The 21,225-nt window shown below is 46.3% G+C and overlaps 1 protein-coding gene across 1 annotated transcript in view; it reads left to right on the top strand.

The window, feature by feature from the left end:
• Ttf2 (transcription termination factor 2) overlaps positions 1-21,225 on the top strand; it is a 32,905-nt gene that overhangs the window by 8,972 nt on the left and 2,708 nt on the right. The window contains 32 exon segments of the mRNA XM_038311239.1: positions 1,498-1,633; position 2,156; positions 2,587-2,637; positions 2,639-2,669; positions 4,227-4,237; positions 4,239-4,323; positions 5,520-5,695; positions 7,650-7,742; positions 7,744-7,755; positions 9,420-9,601; positions 10,224-10,234; positions 10,237-10,284; positions 10,287-10,326; positions 10,328-10,373; positions 10,604-10,734; positions 11,431-11,452; positions 11,454-11,495; positions 11,497-11,523; positions 12,088-12,150; positions 12,153-12,188; positions 12,191-12,217; positions 13,383-13,398; positions 13,401-13,528; positions 13,531-13,554; positions 16,159-16,217; positions 17,328-17,364; positions 17,366-17,413; positions 17,415-17,477; positions 18,526-18,588; positions 18,590-18,609; positions 20,199-20,223; positions 20,225-20,274. Of these exon segments, the coding sequence (XP_038167167.1) occupies positions 1,498-1,633; position 2,156; positions 2,587-2,637; positions 2,639-2,669; positions 4,227-4,237; positions 4,239-4,323; positions 5,520-5,695; positions 7,650-7,742; positions 7,744-7,755; positions 9,420-9,601; positions 10,224-10,234; positions 10,237-10,284; positions 10,287-10,326; positions 10,328-10,373; positions 10,604-10,734; positions 11,431-11,452; positions 11,454-11,495; positions 11,497-11,523; positions 12,088-12,150; positions 12,153-12,188; positions 12,191-12,217; positions 13,383-13,398; positions 13,401-13,528; positions 13,531-13,554; positions 16,159-16,217; positions 17,328-17,364; positions 17,366-17,413; positions 17,415-17,477; positions 18,526-18,588; positions 18,590-18,609; positions 20,199-20,223; positions 20,225-20,274 (1,804 nt within the window).

Here is a 21,225-nt window from a genome sequence, read left to right as displayed (position 1 = left end):
TATTATGAGGGAGGTAGAGCAGCAGCTGTTGTTTTAATCTGTCCCTATATGAGAGGTGGGGCTTGCACTGAAGCAGAACAGAATGGTGTGAGTGGCGGCCAATGATTTACAGACACGCAGAAAGCAGCAGTTCCCTAGTTAGCTAAGTTCCCTGCAGGTCCCAAGCAGTCTTGGCTTTTTGTTTTTTGTTTTTTGGTGGTTTGGTTTTTGTTTTTGTTTTGTTTTGGTTTGGTTTGGGTTTTGATACAGGGTCTCACTTTGTATCCCTGGCTGACCTGGGACTTGCTGTGTAGACCAGATTGGTCTCGCGTTCAAGGAGATCCGCCTGCCTCTGCTACCTTCCAAGTGCTGGAATAAAGGTGTGCGCCTCCACACCCAGCTCCCAGACAGTCTTCACTGTGCTATCTGAGGACTTGGTTTTCCAGTGAGGAGATGGGAGTGGAAGTGGGCTGGCAGAAATTAGGACAGCAAAGGCAAATCTCTCCCAATGAGAACCACTAGAGGTCTAAAAACTTGAAGGGCAGCTTTGCTAGGGAGTGTCTAATAGATGGGGTGGTGTTTGAACTTAGGGGCATTGAGAAAGCACATGCTCACATAGCTAACAGTCTCGGCTACTCGTTATTCCATTCCATGACAGTGACGAAGTCACCTAGAGAAACATTAAATTATTGCAGGTTATTGAGGTAAAGAGCATGTTGATAAGTCTTGGAAAGAATTCTAGTAAGGCAGTTTTAAGGCATTTTAGAAGTTAAAGTTTCCTGTTGTCTAGAAACCTTGTACCAGACTTCTTTTCTCCCAGAAGTGCGAACAGTTTGGGTAGCTCATCCTTGTGGGATGAGAGGGCAAACAGTATATTAGGATACATAGCTGGTGACCTGCACCTCAGGGATCAACTTTCTGTCTGCACAGAGGACATCGTGCATGGCGTTTACTCTCAATGGCTTTTCATCTTTGAACCCAGAGACCTCTACTTCCAGAATTACTGCACAGCATGACCTTTCGTCCACTCCTTTTCAGAACTGAAAAACAAAATAACCAAAAGTCCCAGAGGCCTGGCTGCAGCTGTAACTCAGTGGTAGTGCTTGCCTGTCCTGTGCAAGGCCTCGAATGCCATCTTCAGCTCTAGACAAGGAGTAGAAACTGTTCTATTCTAAATTATAGTTCATGTGGTTAAGCAAGAGAATGGGAGTGGAAAGCTTGGGAGGTCAGTAGAGCCTTGGGGTAGGAATTTTCACTCAATACAGATCCATCATTTGGCAAATAATTACATTTTTGAGACTCTATCCAGAATATGATACTTGACCTGCCTTTTTTTTTTTTTTTTTTTTTTTTTTTTTTGAGAGTCAGGGTCTCATGTATCTTATTTTGTATGGTGCTGCGGGATCAAATCCATGTATGCAAGGCAGGCATTATACTCTACTATACACACAACTGCACTACATCCTCATCCTGGGTCATGGCACTTGACATCTTTGGGTAACGCTTGTCTGTTCACAGGCCATATGAACCAGCATCGCCTTCATAATACATGGAAGATCACATGGATCACAAGTAGAGCCATTAACGAACTGCATCAGTCACTGGAGTCTTGTCCTGACGAGACAGCAGTGGCAGAAGACCCAGCTGGCTTGAAGTGAGCCAGGAAGACGAGCAGTGGAGAGTGTCCAGTGCCCTGCAGATAAATGCCTTAGTGGCTTCTCCGGTAGTTGCCAGTTGTTATTTGTAATGATCTGCTGGGGATGGAGATACACAAAACAAATGTGACCCTAGACAGAGATAAAAGAGCACCCTGCAGTGTGTCATAGGGCCACATATATAAAGTCCAAAAGGAACTTGGAATAAGGAGAACATCATCTGGGTCAGTAAGTACTTCTATGCCTTAAAAAATTTGCAGCTATTTAGAGAACAAAGAGGATAGAAACAACCCAGGACAATGAGGTGGTGGGGAGGGAGGAGACACGGGTAGGTATTCACGAATGATGAGTGGCTCGTCCTCCCTGCACTGGGGAAGCAGGTGATGCTCCTGAGGAAGGAGACGCCCTTGCAGCGGAGCCTGGCATTGGCAAGTGAACTTAGGCTTGAATGCTCAAGATGCACTCTGCACTTGTGGCCACTTTGTGAAGAACAGCGGATGCTTTGTGAAGGTCTCTCCCAGAGTGCAAAGGAAACGGGAACACAGAAGGACTGGGGGATGTCACTAGCTCAAGGGCTACAACAACCTGTGATCAGCATTCCATACTGGGCTGTTAGGCAGAGAGGAGAGTTAAATATAAGGATCATGAAAAAGACAGAAAGGCTACTAAAAGCCAAGTGACCATTAGAGGTTTGGTTGAAAGCAGTAAACCTGACTTCTAATTGAGAAGACAAGCATGAGCTTTTAGTGGTGTAGAGACATGGACAGGAGCATCCTACTATAGGTGCCAATCAGCCGTAGCGAAGACGTCAGCAGAGCAGATGGGAGAAACAGTGGCTTGTGGCAACAGCTGGACTACAGAGGGCTCACTGTACAAAAGAAGAGTGGAACGAAGCCAGGGTCCACCATCGCCTTCGTAGGAATTCATCTGACGTTTGACTTGTTTTTGTCAGGTCCCTTTGCTTCTCCACCAGAAGCAGGCATTAGCCTGGTTACTGTGGCGGGGAAAGTCAGAAGCCACAAGGAGGGATTCTGGGTAAGTTTATATTCTGATGAGAGCCAACAGTTCCAGGATTCTTAGGCACTAGGTTAGCCTGGCTGCATTGTCTCATTGGATGCCGCAGCGCTATGAGGAAGGTGTGTCCACTGTTTTTCAGATGGGAAGTTAAGTGTAGAAACGTTAAGAACTTGGTTAAAATACAAAGCCATACCAGAGGAAGTGTTGGCAGCCAAGTAGCTGCCTCTGACCAGGCAGAGGGTTTATTCCTTGTTGGCTCCACAGCCTCTGGAAGCTGTGGAACGTGAGACTGGGGACAGCATTCCAGGGACACAGGCCATCGCCACACTATCAAACTGGTCATGACTGCTGTGAGTGCTGAAGGAAGCTAAGGCCACCCAGTGTCAGCTCTGTGCCCTGGATTCAGAGATCTGTAGTAGAACCCATAACATCTAGTCCATCCCCCAACTATAACTTCCACAAATCAGCAGAAGGCTCCACGGGACAGAATCTGGGAGCAGTCTTTGGGTCACACTTACATCCAAGTAGTGGGTTGGAAGATGCTTCCAGCCGTCAAAGCCTTCTGGTACCTCAGTGCCCATGGGGGTTTTCTAGGAGCTCGTCACACAGCTGCTCCATCCCGGTAGACACCAAGATTCCTTCCTTTGGAAGGAAAGGTGGGTGTTTGGCACAGAACCACATTGTATACAAATGAGTCCCCTCCTTCATTCTGAAATGTAAGAGTCTTCCTTACGTGTTCCCTCCAAAGGCAAAGGGCAGCCTAGCCTAACGTTGGGAGCAGGGCTCTCAGGTCGGTAGATGGCTGCCCGCATTGACTCCTGGGCTGTGGCAGAAGCAGAACTCGAATCCTAGCCCATGTGCTCACATTTTACTTCTGCTTGAGCACAATGATTATTTGAATGAATCTAGCAACCTGAGTGAGCCTGTGTGTCCCATGTGGTATGAAGAATAAGTTAGGTAAACTCAGTGACTGGTACAGGGACAGTGCATGACACAGACAGTGTCAGGGCTAGTGAGTTGGCTCATCAAGCAAACACCTGTAAAAGTCTGGTGACCTGAGCTTGATTTTTGAAATTCACGTAAAAAGTGGAATGAGAAAACTGATTCCACACATGTGCCTTGGTACATGATGCGCTCGTGGGCACATACACACACGCACACACACACACACACACACACACACGTATATAATGTGTTCATTTCATCGGGCCTTTGATAGATGAAGGAAGTGCATGACGGACTGTTGGAGCCGTGCAGCATCAGTAGAGTAGGTAATAGGGTTTGTTAGCTCGACATTGTTGCTTTTGAAATAACAGAAAGACAAAACGACATGGAACTAAGAGTCACTCAATCCACTGTTAGAAAAATGCCACTGTAGCAGAGAAACTGGGGCAGAGCAAGACCTAACTATTGCGTTCTGAGTGTCTGACCTAGCTCTCCATATAAGTAGCAGATCATCTTTGCAAAAGCAAAGACCCCACTGGGGCAAGGGAGTGGGTAGGGATAGGGAGTGGGTCGTTTCTTCTGCCAGAGGAGTCTTCTGAAGTTGTGCTGACTCTCTGTCTTATTTTCCAGCGGATGATATGGGGCTTAGGAAAAACCCTGACAATGATCGCACTCATCCTAACCAAGAAGAATCAGAAAAGCAAGGAGAAGGACAAAAGCGTGGACTGTGACGTGGCCTTCCAAGAGTGGTAGATATAAGCAACCTTCTGCCATTTTCCAACCTTATTGGAACCAACAGATGGAGGGAGATTTTCAAGCCACGAAAGAGACATCTAATCAATCTTAAAAACCCGCGTTGGCTACTTTCCTGTGTTTTTTTTTTTTTTAGTTAATGACCTCCCTCCTCCCCATTTATTTAAACTTAGAGAAAGTTTTCTGGAGGTAAAAGAGTTAGTTCAAAAAACAGTAATTACTGTTTTCTGTTGATGTTGGGAATAAACTCTCAGGTAGATCCAAATTAATGTGCTTTTAAAGGGTGAATATTCAAAATGCTCAGTATATTCAACAGTTTAATATAACATCTTCATGAAGATGCTATATATTATCTGTTATTGTTGTAAATTACTGAGAACACGTATACAGGTCCTGCTTTGCTGTGTGGTAGAAGGATGTGTTCTGCTCTCAGGGCCCATGGTAAACACTGTTGCATCTGGGCCTTCACCCTTGCTGTGCAGCACACATGGAGATGAGGAGCAATGTGTATCACTAGATGATTCCAAATAGCATTGACTTGTCTTGGAAGAGGCCTTTTCTACTTACATGTGGCCTCTATTTTACATGTAGTTTTTGGTGTATGTGTGTGTGTGTGTTTTGTTTTGTTGGGTTTTTTTTTTTTTTTTTTTTTTTTTTTTTTTTTGAGACAGGGTTTCTCTGTATAACAGCTCTGGCTGTTCTGGAACTTACTTTGTAGACCAGACTGAACTCTAACTTACAGAGATCTGCCTGCCACTGCCAAGTTCTGGGATTAAAGGTGTGCGCCATCACCACCTGACTTTGTATTTATATTTTAATATGGAAGTACATTAAATTAAGATTTTCATGGGAAAAAACACCAATAGTTCCCTTGAGTTTAATCATCTCAGGAGGCCTTAGGAAAGGGCCTGCTTCCACTTCTGGCCACTGTGAAGAGCATTACTTTTTAGATGGCCACACACTGCCTACTTTCCTCCCTGTGTTTACACTCAGAATCTACATTTTTATAGGAGAAAATAAATAATTAAGTGCTTTGGTTTAAATTTGCTTCCATTTCCTATTCCGTATGCTTTGTGTAGAAATAAAACAGTAGTTAAAAATATTGATTGAAGGGATAAAGTCAGTCAATAGGAAGTTACTACGGCTCAAGGCTGTTCAATAAATAACTAGTTATTGCTCTTCTCTCTCAAGACTCCTCTGTTTTTACCTCCAACGGAACACTAATTGTCTGCCCCGCTTCCCTGATCCATCACTGGAAGAATGAGGTAGAGAAACATGTGCACAGCAACAGACTCAGAATCTGTCTCTACCATGGGCCAAACAGAAGTCGGCAAGCCAAAGAGTAAGCCGGAAGTGCTTGGAACGCGTCCGCAACCCATCTAAGAGTCCTTTTGCCTTTCTGCTTGCCTGTTCCTTCTCTTTGTCAGGGCAAATGATGTGTGGGAATTTTCAGTCTCCTTGTCAGACAGCCTGCACTCAGATTCGTCTCCGTTCAGGGGTTTTACTTTGCTGCCTGCTGGTCGCTCCCTGGCCCAAAGCTGCAGTGTGAGTGGCTTGCTCCAGGTGGCAGCCACATCCCTGCTAAACCCTGGGGAATGAGAAATGTCAGCATCTCTCTTGGCACTGAGGTCTGAGTCTAGAACTCATCTTCCATTTCCCTGAGTGTGGAAGGAAGCACCTGGTCTTCCACGCTGTCTCGGTAGCATCTGTCATCCGCCTACTGTAGACTGTGCATGTGAGTGTTTATGCTGCATTTTCATAATAAACGATTCCAAAGTTTAGACTTAAGAGTTTTAGGTGCAGAATTGTTAGACTTAAGAAAAAATTCTTGAAAGGGGATGCTTTGGGCAGGAGAAAAGATCACTCCAGATGGTAATCTGTATCCTGTGGTTCTGAGGTGTTGGTTTCTATTTTCTTTCCAGTGCGGGAGATTGAATACTTGGAGCATTCTGGGTAAGCACCTACCACTGAACTACATCTAGACCTTCCTGTTAATTTAAAAGAACTGTTTTCTGTTTCTAACTGGGATGTGAAAATTTGAGGCAAATACTTGCTGTTTAACCAAGGATGAGAGCGTTACTGTTCCTCCTCCCACATGGTTGTCCTCCCACCTTTGCTACTGGATATTTTGTGTCCCACAAGACTGTACAGGTGTCATCTAGAGGTCAATATGAGAGTGGTGACTTTTATTTTTAAATATATATATTTTTAACTTTTAAAGGTTTATTTTAATTTTTTTAAAGATGTGTTTATTTAATGTTTATGCGTGTTATGTATGTGCACCACATGCATGCAGGTACCTGTAGAGGCCAAAAGAGGGCATCAGAGTCCCTGAAAACTGGAGTTACTGGTACTTGTGAGCCACACACAGTGTGCTGGTTAGCAGCGAGTGCTCCTAACCTGAGCCGCCTTGAGAGTCTGACCTTAATCAGACAACACCTGGCAGGATGCAGCCTTTGCCTGTCGCCTGCTTCTGCTCTGGAGCCTTAGAAACAATTAGAGCTCACTTGATTTGCACTTTGAGCACAACGGGCTTGTACTCAGAAGACATCAGTCACTTATATTTTATGCTAAAGATTCATAGACAGTACTGCCATTTGGAATTTAGGTGTATCATTTTACACCTAAAGAGTTTATTGCTGTCTCTGAGGTACATGATATTAAATCTATTCAAATACGATTCATGCCTTTCCTAGGAGCCTTTGTCTGTAATAACATAGGAGGTGAGCTGAACGCTTACTCAGTGAAGCTCGGAAACCCGCCTGAGTTAATGGGTTTTCACAGGCCTGTTGTAAGTGGTAGTGAGAAGGGACAGTTGGCATCGGCCCCACCTCATATCATTAGATACCAGTTTCCAGCCCTGCCTACTGTGTTCTGACAGGTCATTGCAGACTTACTGTGACTGAAGCTAGAGATTTTCTTTTCTAACTCACTGGATGGAGGGTCTGGCTAGATTGAACATACTGTATTAAAAATGATCACATGGTAAGAGGTAGAGAACTCTGGTAGAAAAACCTAAACCTGCCTCATAGTTCGTATGTTTCATACACTCACAGACAGGGAGAGTGCATGTGTGTACCAAGGGCATAATTACTCAGAGTCAGTTCTGCTATCGTTTCTTCCTGCCCTACATTTTGTTTTTGCAGTAACCCAGAGCCTTGGGCATACTAGGCAAGCACCCTACCACTGAGCTATTCTTTCTCCTCAGTTCCCTAGGCCTTTTTATAAAGAAGTCAACTCTGCCTGTTGCAAGCTCAGGAGGGAATTGTTTACTGTTGCTTTTGTATTGTACCCATGCAGGCTCTCTACTATGACATCGTGATTACTACTTACAGCCTTCTGGCCAAGGAGATTCCCACAGCGAAGGAAGAGGGAGACGTCCCAGGTTTCAAACCTCAGTGTGGAGGTGAGGCTTGGGGATGCCAGGGAGGTGAGGCTTGGGGATGCCAGGAGGAGGAGGCTTAGGATGCCAGGGAGGAGAGGCTGGGGATGCCAGGGAGGTGAGGCTTGGGATGCCAGGGAGGAGAGGCTTGGGGATGCCAGGAAGGTGGAGGTGGAGGCACACATAGTCTAATGGGAGAGATAGCAAAGGTATTTTCCTGCAAGGAGAAGATCTTCCAGATATTCCACCTGTGGACACGAGTCTTTCTTCCTACTGCTCTTTCTTTAACCTGACCCAGCACCAATGAATAAATTAGTACTTGGCACAGAGTTCAGCTGTTTTTAGGACTAAAGGAACCTGTAGTTGTGGTAGTGATAATCACACATAGATGCAGAAGAGTCTCATTCGCTGTTTTCAACTCTACGGGGGTATACTCTCGTGTATTTTAGTTTAGTGTATGTTTAGTGTGTGTTACCACTGCATTGCCCTGCCTTTCCTCTGCCTCCAGAAAGGGCCTTGCAAATAATAGAGCTGCAGGTGGGTCCGGAGACTGAATGATGACCTTGAAAAGTTCTTAGTTCATAGGCAGATTCAGGGACTCTTGGCTGATCTGCAGGCTTTATTGTATAATTTTTTTTGGTATTTTCTTTTCAAGACAGGGTTTCTCTGTAGCTTTGGTGCCTGTCCTGGAACTAGCTCTTGTAGACCAGGCTGGCCTCGAACTCAGAGATCTGCCTGCCTCTGCCTCCCGAGTGCTGTTTATTGTATAATTTTGTGAGGATTTCTCTATTTTTGGCGATTTATAGAGTATTCCCCAGCTCACAACCAACCTCGGTGCCTTTCCATGCTCTTGAGATAAACCCCAATTCCATTACTTAATGCCAGGTACCTTCCAGTCTTGCCCTCTCTCTGGTCTTCATCTTCTCCCCACCTGCTCCCTCCCCGTGGCACTGCACACTCCTGCTTACCTGCCACTGTCTGGGTTATCTCTGGGTACTGCTTAGCCACCCCCTCTTTCCTTGGTGCATCTTCCCTAAGCGCTTCCAGGAAGCCTTTCTGGAAGCCTTCTGCACTGTTCCGTTCCAGCGTTTGGATGAGTCCTCCCTGGCTCCTGGTGCTCACTCGGTTGTGGGTGTTCAGCTGGGGGGATGGGGAGCTCTGCCGTGGTGGGGGAAGTCCTGGTGTGGCAGACTTCCCTCTGCCCTGTAGTGAGTGACTTCTGCGTCAACTTCATGCTCTGCCTGCATCTTTCCCTTTTGCTGGAGTTGAGTTCCCTGAGGGTGTGAGCTGGCCTTTATATTTTTGGCTTAGCATCTTACAATTGAAAATATGCTTGTAGTCAATTTCGTGGGTATATTTTAATGAGCGAGTGAATTTTCAGCCTTCTACCTAGTGTATTCCTGGCCAAACATTGCTAATACTGCTGAATCTTGGGTTGAAAGAATAAAATGAAACTCAAACTACAAAGCATTTCACCCTTGGGATTTTAAGTTTCAGAGACAGACTCTTAAGTGGCCATTTATTTGAACCTTTTGAGAAGTTCGCCCTTGGTTTCTGAACTTAGTTCAGTGGGAGGGTCTAAGCAAATTAGAGGGTCAAGCGAGGTACTCAGCACTCACTGCTTGTGTCCCCTCATCTCCTTGAACATGCATGTCCCCATGCTGGTGTTGGCTATTTGTCTCTTCCAGGGCATCTCAGCACCTTTGCTTCAAGTAGTCTGGGCTCGAATCATATTAGATGAAGCTCATAACGTGAAGAACCCTCGAGTTCAGGCATCCATCGCTGTGTGTAAGCTACAAGCTCAAGCCCGGTGGGCTGTCACAGGAACCCCCATTCAGAACAACCTATTGGATATGTATTCACTAATGAAGTGAGTGACCTCTTGGGCGTCATTAATGTGAATCCCCATCCCTAGCCTGCAACCCTTCCTCATTATTTCACGTATAGTGATGCAGCTCCGGTGTGTCTGTGTCCAGGTTGTCTTGGGTAGCAGGTAGCAAGCTTTAAAGGATACGCATGAGGAAGTATTGCCAATTCACAGGCTGATACCAGTATTTTATATTTATGTAAAAGTACAGAGCAGCTTGAGTTAAAGGAAGCAAAAATTCTTCAGTCTAGTGACTGTTTTAGGCTACTTTGCTTTAAAAATACTTGGACTAAGGGCAGGATTGCAAACAGAAAAGAATGCCGATTTCAAATGCTTATCTTTTCAAATGTGCCCATAAAAGGCTTTGGCATTTCTTTGCTAACATTGCTGCTTTAGTAATAAATTCTAGCTGTGTGTGTCCTGTTGTGACTGTTCTCAGTGCTCATGTCAAATCACATCTTTACACTGTCGTTCTCCTGATTGGCATGTGTCCGTTTGGCCTCAGACATTGCTATGGAATTCATTATGGGATGGGTGACAGAGGTAACAGTTCTGGTTTGTTTTCATTGTGTCTTACTTTGAACACTAATTCCATCTTCTCCCTGCTCTTCCTGCCCTACAAAAGGTTTCTCCGCTGTTCCCGTTTGATGAGTTCAGTTCTTTGAAGAGTCAGGTTGACAATGGTTCAAAGAAGGAGGAGAACGGTTAAGCATTTTAACCAGAAGCCTTTGCTGAGGAGACAAAGACCAACCTGGATTCCACCGCAAAACCTTTGGTAACCGATTTCTGCCCTATCCCCAGTGAGGGCCAGGGAAGGAGGGTGACCAGGACCTCAGGTAGAACAGCCTTGTGTCAGGAGCCTGTTGCCTTCTAAGGAGACCCTCCTAGAGCAGTCCCGATGCTGTGTTGGCACAAGTTCCGTTCCAGGGGAAGGGAGCTGCTGTCCAGAGGTTGGCATGAGAGGGCCAGTGTGCTAGGCGTCTGCCTCTGAATGAAGCTCTGAAGATTCCATTGGTTTACAGAGCTTCCTCCTCCCATTCCAGGTGCCGCTTGCCCCAGCGTAGATTTCAGCTGCACCGTTTAACACTTTCTGAGGACGAACAGGATGTTTATGACGTCTTTCTTGCATGGTCCAGGTGGGTGCCGTGAAGAAGCACCTCGCTGGTGCTTTGTTTTTTTTCCCTTTCTTGGCTTGGGGAGAAGTCTGGACTTAGGTTTCCTTCAGTTTCACGTATGATCCTAACATGTTACAATCTTTATATTCCGGAAAGCCTCCAACTCTGCATTTTTTCTTATTGCCTTTTCTCCCCACTACCCTTCTCCTTGATTTTTTCTGTCTCTCATACACATTGAAGGAAGATTCTTGACCCGACTTTTATTGGTTTGTTTACATAGAAATCAGGGTGCGGAATCTCTGCTCTTTGGGGGGCTGTTTTGGACAATGACTCTCTTTGACCTTTAACCTACCACCCAGCATCTCACTGGAGCTTAAATCAAAAAACAGCTTTGTAATCTTTGGTATTGTTTGTTCTCTGCTACTTTCTTCTCCAGAACTCTTGTCATTCCCGGAAGTCTTCCGTTTGCTCCCTTCTGCATGGCACTTTCTGTTTCCAAGAATGGTTTTTGTCTTCTTGTACTTTAATACTTACTACAAATTTTCAAAAGTTTTTGCTTTGTCTGTGGCTCCTGTTTGCTGTGAGCGGAGCATTGTTTAGAGCCAGTGCATCCTATAACCTGCCCAGACCACGCTCCAAAGTTAATTAGCAGCCACTGGGAGCAGTCTGGCCTTAGTGACCATAATATTTGTGTATTTCCTTTCTTGTCTGAGATAGGTCAGCTCTGCAGTCCTATCTAAAAGAGACACGAAGGAAGAGGCAGCCATCCTGGAAGAAGCCCTGGATAATCCATTCAGTAGAGGTAAGCCAGTGACATTCAAACATGTAGCCACCAAAAAGGGGACTACTAGCTATTAAAATAGCAGAAATAGCTAGGTATGGGCCCCAGGTACCAGAGAGACTATATGTTAGCAAAGCTTGTTAAGCCGGAAGAAGTACACGGATCTCAAAACATAAGTACTTCTTTCTGTTTTTTAACTGCGCATTATTTAAAATATAGGCAAGGTGACACGAAAACCCCCAGCACTTCATCTGACTCCATAAGCGGATGTTACGAGCTGTCAAGAAGGCTCAGCTGATGAAGGTGCTGGGCACCAGCCCGACAACCCTAGTTCAATCCCTGGGGCCCATGTAGTGGAAGGAGGGTGAGCTGAGCCCTTGGGTTCAGCTCCTTCTAACCTCCACGGGCATACCATGGCGCACATACAGCACCCAAAAACTTTTTCTTTAAAAAGTATATCACAGCTAACTTATTGAATCTCAGATCAAAAACAGGATCGGTAACCAGCCTCACTCAGTTCCCAGATTGCCCTATTTTAATCCTGCCCCTTTTTCCTTCCGGGGGCTTGTCTTCTCTCTTGGAAGTGGCGGCAGGAGTTCGGGTCCGGTGTGCCCCAGTGCTCCACTCCAGCAGACTCACAGAGACCCAGCACCGTTGCACGTCCGTGTCCCAGCTTCTGCGACTTCGCCAGTGCTTGCCTGCCACCTCTCTCTGCTGAAGTCGGTGAGAACACACTGGTCCATGGTTTCCAACTTAGGGGTCACAGCCCATTGGGGGGTCAAATGACCCTTTCACAGGAGCTGCCTGGATCTTCAGAAAATACGGATGTTTACATTTATGGTTCATAACAGTAGAAAATTACAGTTATGAAGTAGGCAATTGTTGGGAGCAGTGAGCCCCCAGATCCTAAATTTCTTGTAAATTTTCTGATCTGAGTGCCTACAGCTACTCTGAGCAGTGAGACCTTTAGGAGTTCCTGATGGCAGAGTGGTTTCTGGTGGGTTTGGCTGGGGCGTGGCTATCTCTATATCATCTGCCCCTGAACACAATAAAAGGGGACATTCTTGGGGAATTCAAGGATGACCCATGTCACTGTCTCTCTGTCTGTCTGTGTTTGTGTATTTTAACCTCCGCCCCTTGCCTGAAGCTCGGTAACTGGGTAAAAGCCCACCGAACGCAGATGGGGGGTGGGGCGACCGCAAAATAGTTTTATGATTGGGGTCACCACAACATGAAGCACTATATAAAGGTCACAGCATGAGGACGTTGAGAACCACTGCTCCAGTCTACTGTCCCCATCTGGAGTCCTCATAACCGGGGCCCAGGCTCTCAAGTGAAGGAAAACGCTGTGTCTGCAGGACTTTAATGGGTGGAGAAGAGACCGATTTCTTATACTTTATATTATGTTTGTTAGTTCTCACGAATCCCATGGCATACAGATTTACTTTTTTTTAATCTTTTTTTTTGTTTTGTTTTAAGTACACACTGTGTTAGACCAGGGAGTGACATTGTGTTAAGGATCCAATTTGTGAATGCTTTGGTGTCTCCGAATGTCATAAGCTTATGTGGTGACTGTCGTTCGGTCCTGAGGCTTATGAAAACTCAAGCACAACCGGAAGGGAGCTTTACTGTAGACAGAGGCGTATCTAGAATCCTCCCTACGGCATTACTTCTTTGACTGCCAGCTGCAGGAACTATGAAGGCAGAATGAGTATGTAACCTGGCTGACAGTCTTTAGCTTGGTGAAGACCTTCAGGGTCATGCTTCAGGCAGGGTCCTTTCCATAGTATCAGAGATAAAAAAAGATATATTGCTCTTGAGTGTGAGAAATCAGCTGGGAAGAAAGCTGCTACCCTCTGTCCCATTCCACTCCGCTGGTTCTTCCAAGGCCCTGGACCCAACAGAACTGAGAGTGAAGACCTCAGCCTGTCCCTGGAAGAGCAGCTCAGCGCTCTGACCCTGTCCCAAGTTGAGGTCTCAGAGTCGTCACCCACTGTGTGTCTTAATGGGCGAGTACGTCAACGTGGAGCTTTTTGACAGACACACGAAGGAGCACCAAGGTACGTTCATCCCCTCTGTGCTTCCAGAGAGATGGAGTTACCTTCTTGCCTGTGTTTGGAGTAGCTCACTTGTGCACGTGGGAAGAGCAGTGAGAACAAAGTGAGGGCCATCTCGGCTTCTAGAGCCCGCTCTGGGCTTCAGGGCACACTTTGTCAGAGAACTCTAAAGCCTTCCTTCACGGTGGGCTTTTGCAGAGTGATGTTGGACAGCTCTCATCAAGGAAGAGTCTCTGTCACAGAATACTGGGAAGGGCTGCCACTTTATGCTAGGAGCGGGGACTGAATGAGCAGTTTGTTTAGGGAAAGCTCTGGAAGGCAACTGCGGAGACGTGGCCCTGGAGACTGGCGTGCCAGTGACATGGCGCTGACTTGTTGGAAGGCCTCCATCTGGGAGTCTCGCTTTCCTCAGAGCGCCGACTTTCGTTAGTCTTCGCTCTAGTTCATAAAGATTTTTAGGGCTAAAGGGCTTTATTACAGGGAAGACAGAGCTATGCTGCAACCAGAGGCCTGCCTCTCTGTTGGCTGACAGTGTGCTTCATTAGCCTGCGTACCCTCAAAGTAGGGCTTTGCTTTTCTCTTTTCTAATCTGAAGCTCCTTTCCCAACCTCAGTACCTCTTACCAAAGCTTTTCTAAAGATGTGAACTAGAAAAGGAAGTCACTGATGAGACAGAATCATACCAAAAGAGAAATGCGCCTCTTAACTACAATCTGAAAGGTTTTTGTTAGTTTGTTTTCCGTTGTGTTATTTTGTGTGGCCGTTCCTTGTCAGTTGTAGAAATCAGAGGATAGCCTGTGGGAGCTAGATCTCTCTCTCTCTCGTCTCTCTCTACTCTCTCTCTCTCTCGTCTCTCTCTCCTTCCCTCCCTCCCTCCCTCCCTCCCTGCCCCTCCCCCCCCTCTCCTCTTTAATTACGTGAGGCCCAGGGATTGAACTCAAGTTGTCAGACATGGCAGCAAGCACCCTTACCTGCTGAGGCATCTTGCTGTCCCTTAGCTAAAATTTTAGAACAATGGACCTAGGTATTGAGTACCATAAATAACTGAAGAATAGTAAGTGCTCTCAATGTGACCGGATTGTATAACTCTAAGCATCATGTAGAGTCTATGGCCTTACCTGTATCAGCTTCTTAACAACGAGCCCATTGTAGATTCTAATCATGTTAGGCTTCATGTGGGCAGGAAGCGGCTCAAAGGCAGCTTCTTGTATTTTCTTCTGTGACTTTTTAGGCTAGAGCCTTCCCTCTTCCAGCCATGTTCTAGAGGCCAGGAACACAGGAGTGGGCCAGACATGTGGCGTTCAGCTCCTCAGAGCATCTGCTGTCCTGAGAGCAAAGGATGATTGCTAAGGAGTGACTGTGACGTGTGATCAGAACCATGACAGTAGAGACAAAAGCAGAACATAGTGGTAGACACCTAACCCACACTTAAGTTGGGGAGGCTTTCAAAAGGTGACACCCAGGATACCAAAACAAGCCCTGAATGACAGTACCAAATAGACAGACTAATGTGGCAGAGAGAGCTCACAGGGCCCTATCCCAGCACAGAGCTACAGGCAAGCCAAAGACTGCTGCTGAGAGATGGGGCAGGCCTCTCCCAGCAGTGCCACCCTAAGTGGTCAGCCCTGATACGAGTGCTTGCGCGAGCTGGGCCCTTGGTGGTTAGGACCCAATGCGGGAGACACAACACCATATAGACAGAGCTTGAGGGTAGAGTTTACTGAGGTAAAGAGAATTGGGAAAGAAAGAGAGGGACGGGGAGACAGGTGCAAAGAGAGAGGAGAAGAGAAAGGAGATGAGAGAGAGAGAGTGAGAGAGAGAGAGAGAGAGAGAGAGAGAGAGAGAGGATAGGAGAGAGAGAAAGCTGCCTCCTTAGAGAATAAATGGCAGAAAGGAAGAGAGAGGGAGTAGATGAAGGCCTTGTCTCTTAAAGGGACCTTTTGTGCCTTTGTATAGACTAGGACCCTGGGCTGACTAGGGTACTGCCTGGGTGCATCCTGCTAGATGACAGGGCAGGCCAGCATAATGCCTGAATCCTCACAAGCCCTAAAATCATATATACACAAGCTCTACTAATGGACTACATAGGTTATACTGTATATTTATGTGTGTGTATAACAATAATAAATAACAAGGCCATCAATTTGAGAGGGAGTTGGGAATGCATGGGAGAGGTTGAGAGAAGAATGGCAAAGAGGAGGTGATGTAACTATATTTCAACTAAAAAGTAGAAAAAAGAAATTTTATAAGCAAAAAAAATGGACATTAGGTTGACATGGAAAAATGATATTCTGAAATAGAGGAACCAGGTATGGCCTGTTGAGGAAAGAGTTGACATGTCCTTGAGGAGGGCTTAGTGAAGAAGGAGCAGAGGTTGAGGAAGATGGACCCCGGCAGGTCAGAAGGGGCTTGGGCTTTATCCTCAGTGGGAAGTCATGGAGAGGAGGACAGCCTGCTTACATTTAGAAAATAGCTTTTTTCGTGCAGCCGAGTGAGTCGACAGCCAGGCCAGAAGCACAGAAGCTGTTCCAGGAAAAGTGCCTCTAATTCAGGAGAGAAGAGACAGAAGTGAATGGCTTAAACTGCAGTGTTTTGTGACCTTTCCCAGGTGTCTTATCTGCTGGCAGAACTGGATGCAATCGGAAAAGGCCCAGGGTTCCAAAAGAGGTGAGCACCATTTCACTAGGAAAACAAGGAAGGCTGCTGTTTGCGGTGCTCTCAAGGCTTAGCTTGAGTCATGCCCTGCAGAAAGAACTGAGGTTATGGTATGAATTCCTGTAATTTCTAACTGAAATATTGTGATGTGCATTGATCGGGGTCCCTGGCTTACCACACCCCTGCGGATCAGGGTAAGGTAGGAATCTGAAATAGTAAAGGAACAGAAGCGTGGGAGGGGGAACAGGGAGCCAGAGCTCATACATCCAACAGGGAGGAGCATAGTGGGCAGCTACTGAGCTGCGTACGCTGGCTTACAGTCAAGTCAAGTGTGTTCATGTGTCGTTTGCTGTGCCTTCACATGTATATGTAACACACACAGATGCATCTGTGTTACATAATTGCATGTGCATTGCATGAAAATAGTTCTCTATGAAAATTTAAAGCTCTGGTTAAGACATGCTTGGGGTGAGCAACCTGGCAGCTTGTTCTGCTGGCCACAGGGCAAGTAGCTCGTGGCCCTTTTCAGCAGGACAACGGGTTTTTTGGATGAGCACTGGGGCCCCACACAGAAGTCAGCTGGAGCCATCTTCACTTTAGGCCCAGGCAGTCCTGTGCTTCTGACTCTAACACCAAGCGAGAGTGGAGCTCAGAAATAGATGGAAGGGCTCTGACTTACAGCATGACCTTAAATGTGTGCCCATGTTAGCTCGTGCCACCACTGTGAAAGGTCCCACAGGAGACACTTAGAAAGCAGGCAAATTGTAATGGCTCTGGAAGCTTTACTTACAAGTAGATGCTCCCATTGGCTTATGCTGCTGGTGACGGAGCAAATGGCATTAGCAGGGGCACATGTCAATCAGGAAGCAGGGAGGAAGAGGTGATTTCTGCAGTCCGCTTAGGGACTGCCTCCCCAGGCTTCCACCTCATAACCATAGTCCCAGCACCCAGCACTGCCACCCAGGACCAAGCGTTTACACGCAGGTCTTTGGGAACAAAGCCCAGCATGACCTTGCCCATTATACAACAGGGATTCTCCTTGTGTGGCCTTTTGGAACTAACCTTGAGGTTTACAGACAGCCTGCAGAGGATAGACTTGGTGGCTTGTTTTTCTTCCCCTAGTGTCATTGTCTCCCAGTGGACCAGCATGCTGCAAGTAGGTAGCTCTGCACCTCAGAGCACGGACTGACTTCGCCGCCATTGACGGCGTCCGTCAACCCCAAGCATAGAATGGACCTGGTGGAGGCGTTCAACCACTCCCAGGAGCCTCAGGTATGAACTCGGCCCCACAGGCCTGTGAATTGTTCTCAGTTATAAAGCAGCGTAATGTAGCACTCAACTTCAAAATATTGTCTTGCTCCTTCTAGATGTTTATCATTTATTAGACATTTATTGGGTCCTCACCAGAGTACTCTAAAAGAATTAACTTACGAGGACTAAACTGAAAGAGTCAGCAGGCCTGGTTGGGATCAGGGGATCGGGGAATCTCTGTAGAGGAGGAAGCCTTGGCAGGTCTGTGGGCTTTGACTGAGATGCAGGAGAACAGGGTCGTGTAAACAGGTAACAGGAAGCACTAGTCGGGTGAAAGGAAGGAAGGGTGACTTAGTGTGGAGGGCATGGTCTTAAGACTAGTCATAGTTTGGTTAATGCAGAGTTGACCCCCCCCCCCCAAATTACAGTGTCCATATGTTTTGGCAGACTGCTTTGTGAGGTCGACTCTCTGTAGGAATGTGAGCATTTTTTCAAAGATGAATGTAAGAAATAGCATATTAGCCGGGTGGTGGTGGTGCACGCCTTTAATCTCAGCACTGGGGAGGCAGAGGCAGGCAGATCTTTGTGAGTTCGAGGCCAGCCGGTCTACAGGGGCTACTTCCAGGACAGGCTCCAAAGCTACAGAGAAACTCTGTCTCAAAAAACCAAAACCAAAACAAAACAAAAACAAAAAAAAAAGGAAAGGCATCTTAAAGCTTCAAAACATTACACTGGGGGAATTGAAAAAGAATGTGTTTTTGTGTTTTGATCTTCTTGAACTAGAGATGGAAAGGTCTGGTTAGCTCTTTCTGTCCCTACAAATAACCTGGCATAAAGGGAAGGGGCTGCTTTTGGTTGGTGCTTTTGGAGGTTTCAGTAGTGCTTGGTCAGTAAAGAAGACAGAAAGAATCACAGGCCAAGGTCTCGTTATACCTTCAAAGAAAGTTCCCAATGACCTGATGGGGACCAAGCCTTTGCCAACTGGCTTTTGGAGCACTGAAGACCCAGCCTATGGCAGATGATTCTAAGACCAAGTGTGCGGAAGTTGATAGAGTGTTTCCTTCTGCAGGTCATGCTAATCTCCCTCTTGGCTGGCGGTGTGGGACTCAATCTGACCGGAGGGAACCATCTCTTTCCTTTTGGACATGCACTGGTAACCAGGGTTTCCTTGAGTTGCTCTCCCTGCTATGCTGTCTGACCTCATAGGTTGTGTGCCCTTTTAGGGAGTTGTGGACATATTCTGTACAAGCCGTCTAAGTGAACTGTAAGGATGGTTGACATTCCAGCCCTGCTGGGACATTTCATAACTACTTCAAGTAGTTCATGAATTTTATTGCTCACTAACTTCTTATAAAATCTAACATTTTTTTTCCCATAAAAATGAGGAACACAGGAAAAAATAAGAAACCGGATGTGGTGGCACATGCCTTTAATTCCAGCACTCAGGAGGCAGAGACTGGTGGATCTCTGTGAATTCAAGGCCAGCTGGTCTACAGAGGAAGTTTCAGTTCCAGAACAGCCAGGGCTACACAGAGAAACCTTGTCTTACAGAACAAAACAAAACAAAAACAAAACAAAAGAGGAGCACAGATTTTTCTCACGACTAAGAGCTACATCGCCTCAGTTTGATGTCTCTATAATACTGTTTTCCAGGCATAGTTGAGGAGCCAAGGAAGTCTCAACCTTAGTTTACTCCAGAAGGAAGAAGAGGGGTTTTCTAACTGATAGAAACACTTGTTATGCCCAGCCTTGGTGTGCACTCTGCCTGGCACAAGACAAGCGAGGTCATGTGTGGCTAAGTGGACTCACAGTGCCAGTGTTTGACTCTCTACTTATGCAGACCAGGTTGCTGTGGCAGGCTTTGTTTTTGTTCTGTAGTGTTGGGAACTGAGCCCGGGGCCTTGCACATACTGATCCCAGCTTTTTACTTTGAGGTAGGGTGAGGTTTCACTAGTTTTGCAAGCTGGCCTTGAACTTGGTCTGTAGTCCAGGCGGGGGCCTGGTATTTATGCTCTTCTGCCTCAGTGATGTAAGTAGCTGGGATTTCAGGCCTGCACCTTCATACTTCATACTTCATACTTTCAGGCGCTGTTTCTGGGATGACGTGTCTAATTCTCCACCCAGCCTCAACCAATGCTGATTTGTGGAGAATGTGTGTAGGTTTACTTAGGCTTTTCACATACACAGAACTAAGAAAAACACACTAGGAATAACACTAGGATGTTAGATCTGTCCGTGGTCATCAGCTAGTAAAGACTGGATAAGAGTCCTGTTGACATTCGTTTCTTACAGAGACTGACCCATGACAGTGCTAAGAACATTGGAAGCCTGTTCCCAGTTTCTCAGCACAGGTAACTTTAGGTCAGTTCCTTCTAGAACAGCGTTGACCAGACTTCTGTAAGCATTTCAGCTTCTCAGGGTACATAGTTTTCTGTTGCGTATTTGTTGTTTTTGGAGACAGGTTATCTCTTTGCAGCCCCAGCTGTCCTGGAACTAGCTCTTGTAGACCAGGCTGGTCCCAAAACTTACAGAGATCCTCCTGCCTCTGTCTCTTAAGTGCTGAGGTTAAAGGTGTGCACCCCCACCTCTCATTTCTATTGCATATTCATGTTGTCTTCTTAAACCCCTTTAAAAACATAATCTAAAGAAGCATACAGAAATGAACTGTGATTTGGCCTTGGCGGGTGGTTTTGTCAGCCCTGTGTGGGATGTTGGGGTTTCTAAGTTACACCTCTCTAACAGGAACCCCTCGCTTGAAGACCAAGCTTTGTGACCGGATCTACAGAGTAGGACAGAAGAAGGATGTCGTCATACACAGGTAAGCAGAGGTGCCAGGCCCTTCTCAGTGTCCTTCCTTCATGAAAGCCTTCTCTGGGAAGTATTTTCATAGACTAGGAAGCGTGGCCACCCCTGCACTGATGATGTTTTGTGGGCACACCTCAGGGACACTGTCAAGGGAAGAAGCAATCTGAGGTAATCTTGTTGGTCAGGGCCAGAAAGGAAGCGAGTATGGTGACAATCCACAGCTCACTAAGGAGGCGGCTGTGGAGGTGCTGCTCCTGCCCATCCCTGCCCCTTGTCATTTCAGTATGGCATAGTCTCAGTCATACAGAAAAGTTGCAAGGAAATTACCAGAAAGCTCCTGTGTGTCTGTGTGTGTGTGAGAGAGGGGTAGTGATCAACATTTTAATGTTAACGTCAGTGTAATGCTAAGCCTGATCAATCCATATTCGGTTTCATCTCTCCCAATGCTGTCCTTTCCACATTCTGTGTAGCATTTGGTTAGCGTGACTTTGTATGCTTTAATCTGGCACAGTGCTCCCCTCTCTGATTTTGACATTGCCTTTGAAGAGCACACAGCCTGTTCGCAGAGCACTCCTCTTTGGGAACATCAGAGCGCACCCCACTGCTGCTGTCCACTCTCCTCGTGGCCCTTCTTTTGCTTTCTTTTGCATGACGGGGTCTAGTGAAGAGTTTAGAGGGTCACAGTAAGTGCTGCTGCCTGCCTCCACCCTTCCTCAGTCTTATATGAAGTGCCTTCCGCCCATTTCATATGAGCTGTCCCTGCTGAGGGTCACTGGTGACCTCCAAAATTTGCCACATGCAGTGATTATTAATTTTTCTGTTTTTAGCTCTCTTCTCTGCTCATTCCATATTTTCCTCCACTAAGTCCAAAATCTGTATTTTTAGTTCCATTCTCTTCTAAATTTCCAACCTGGATAGCCAGATCCCTCTAGACCTACGCAGGCAGCTACCTATCTGTCTTCAC

The sequence above is a fragment of the Arvicola amphibius genome, chromosome 14 (genome assembly GCF_903992535.2).
Source record: "Arvicola amphibius chromosome 14, mArvAmp1.2, whole genome shotgun sequence".
NCBI classification, from domain to species: Eukaryota; Metazoa; Chordata; class Mammalia; order Rodentia; family Cricetidae; genus Arvicola; species Arvicola amphibius.
The sequence above is the reverse complement of the archived record's forward strand: the minus strand, read 5'-3'. Positions and strand labels throughout refer to the sequence as shown.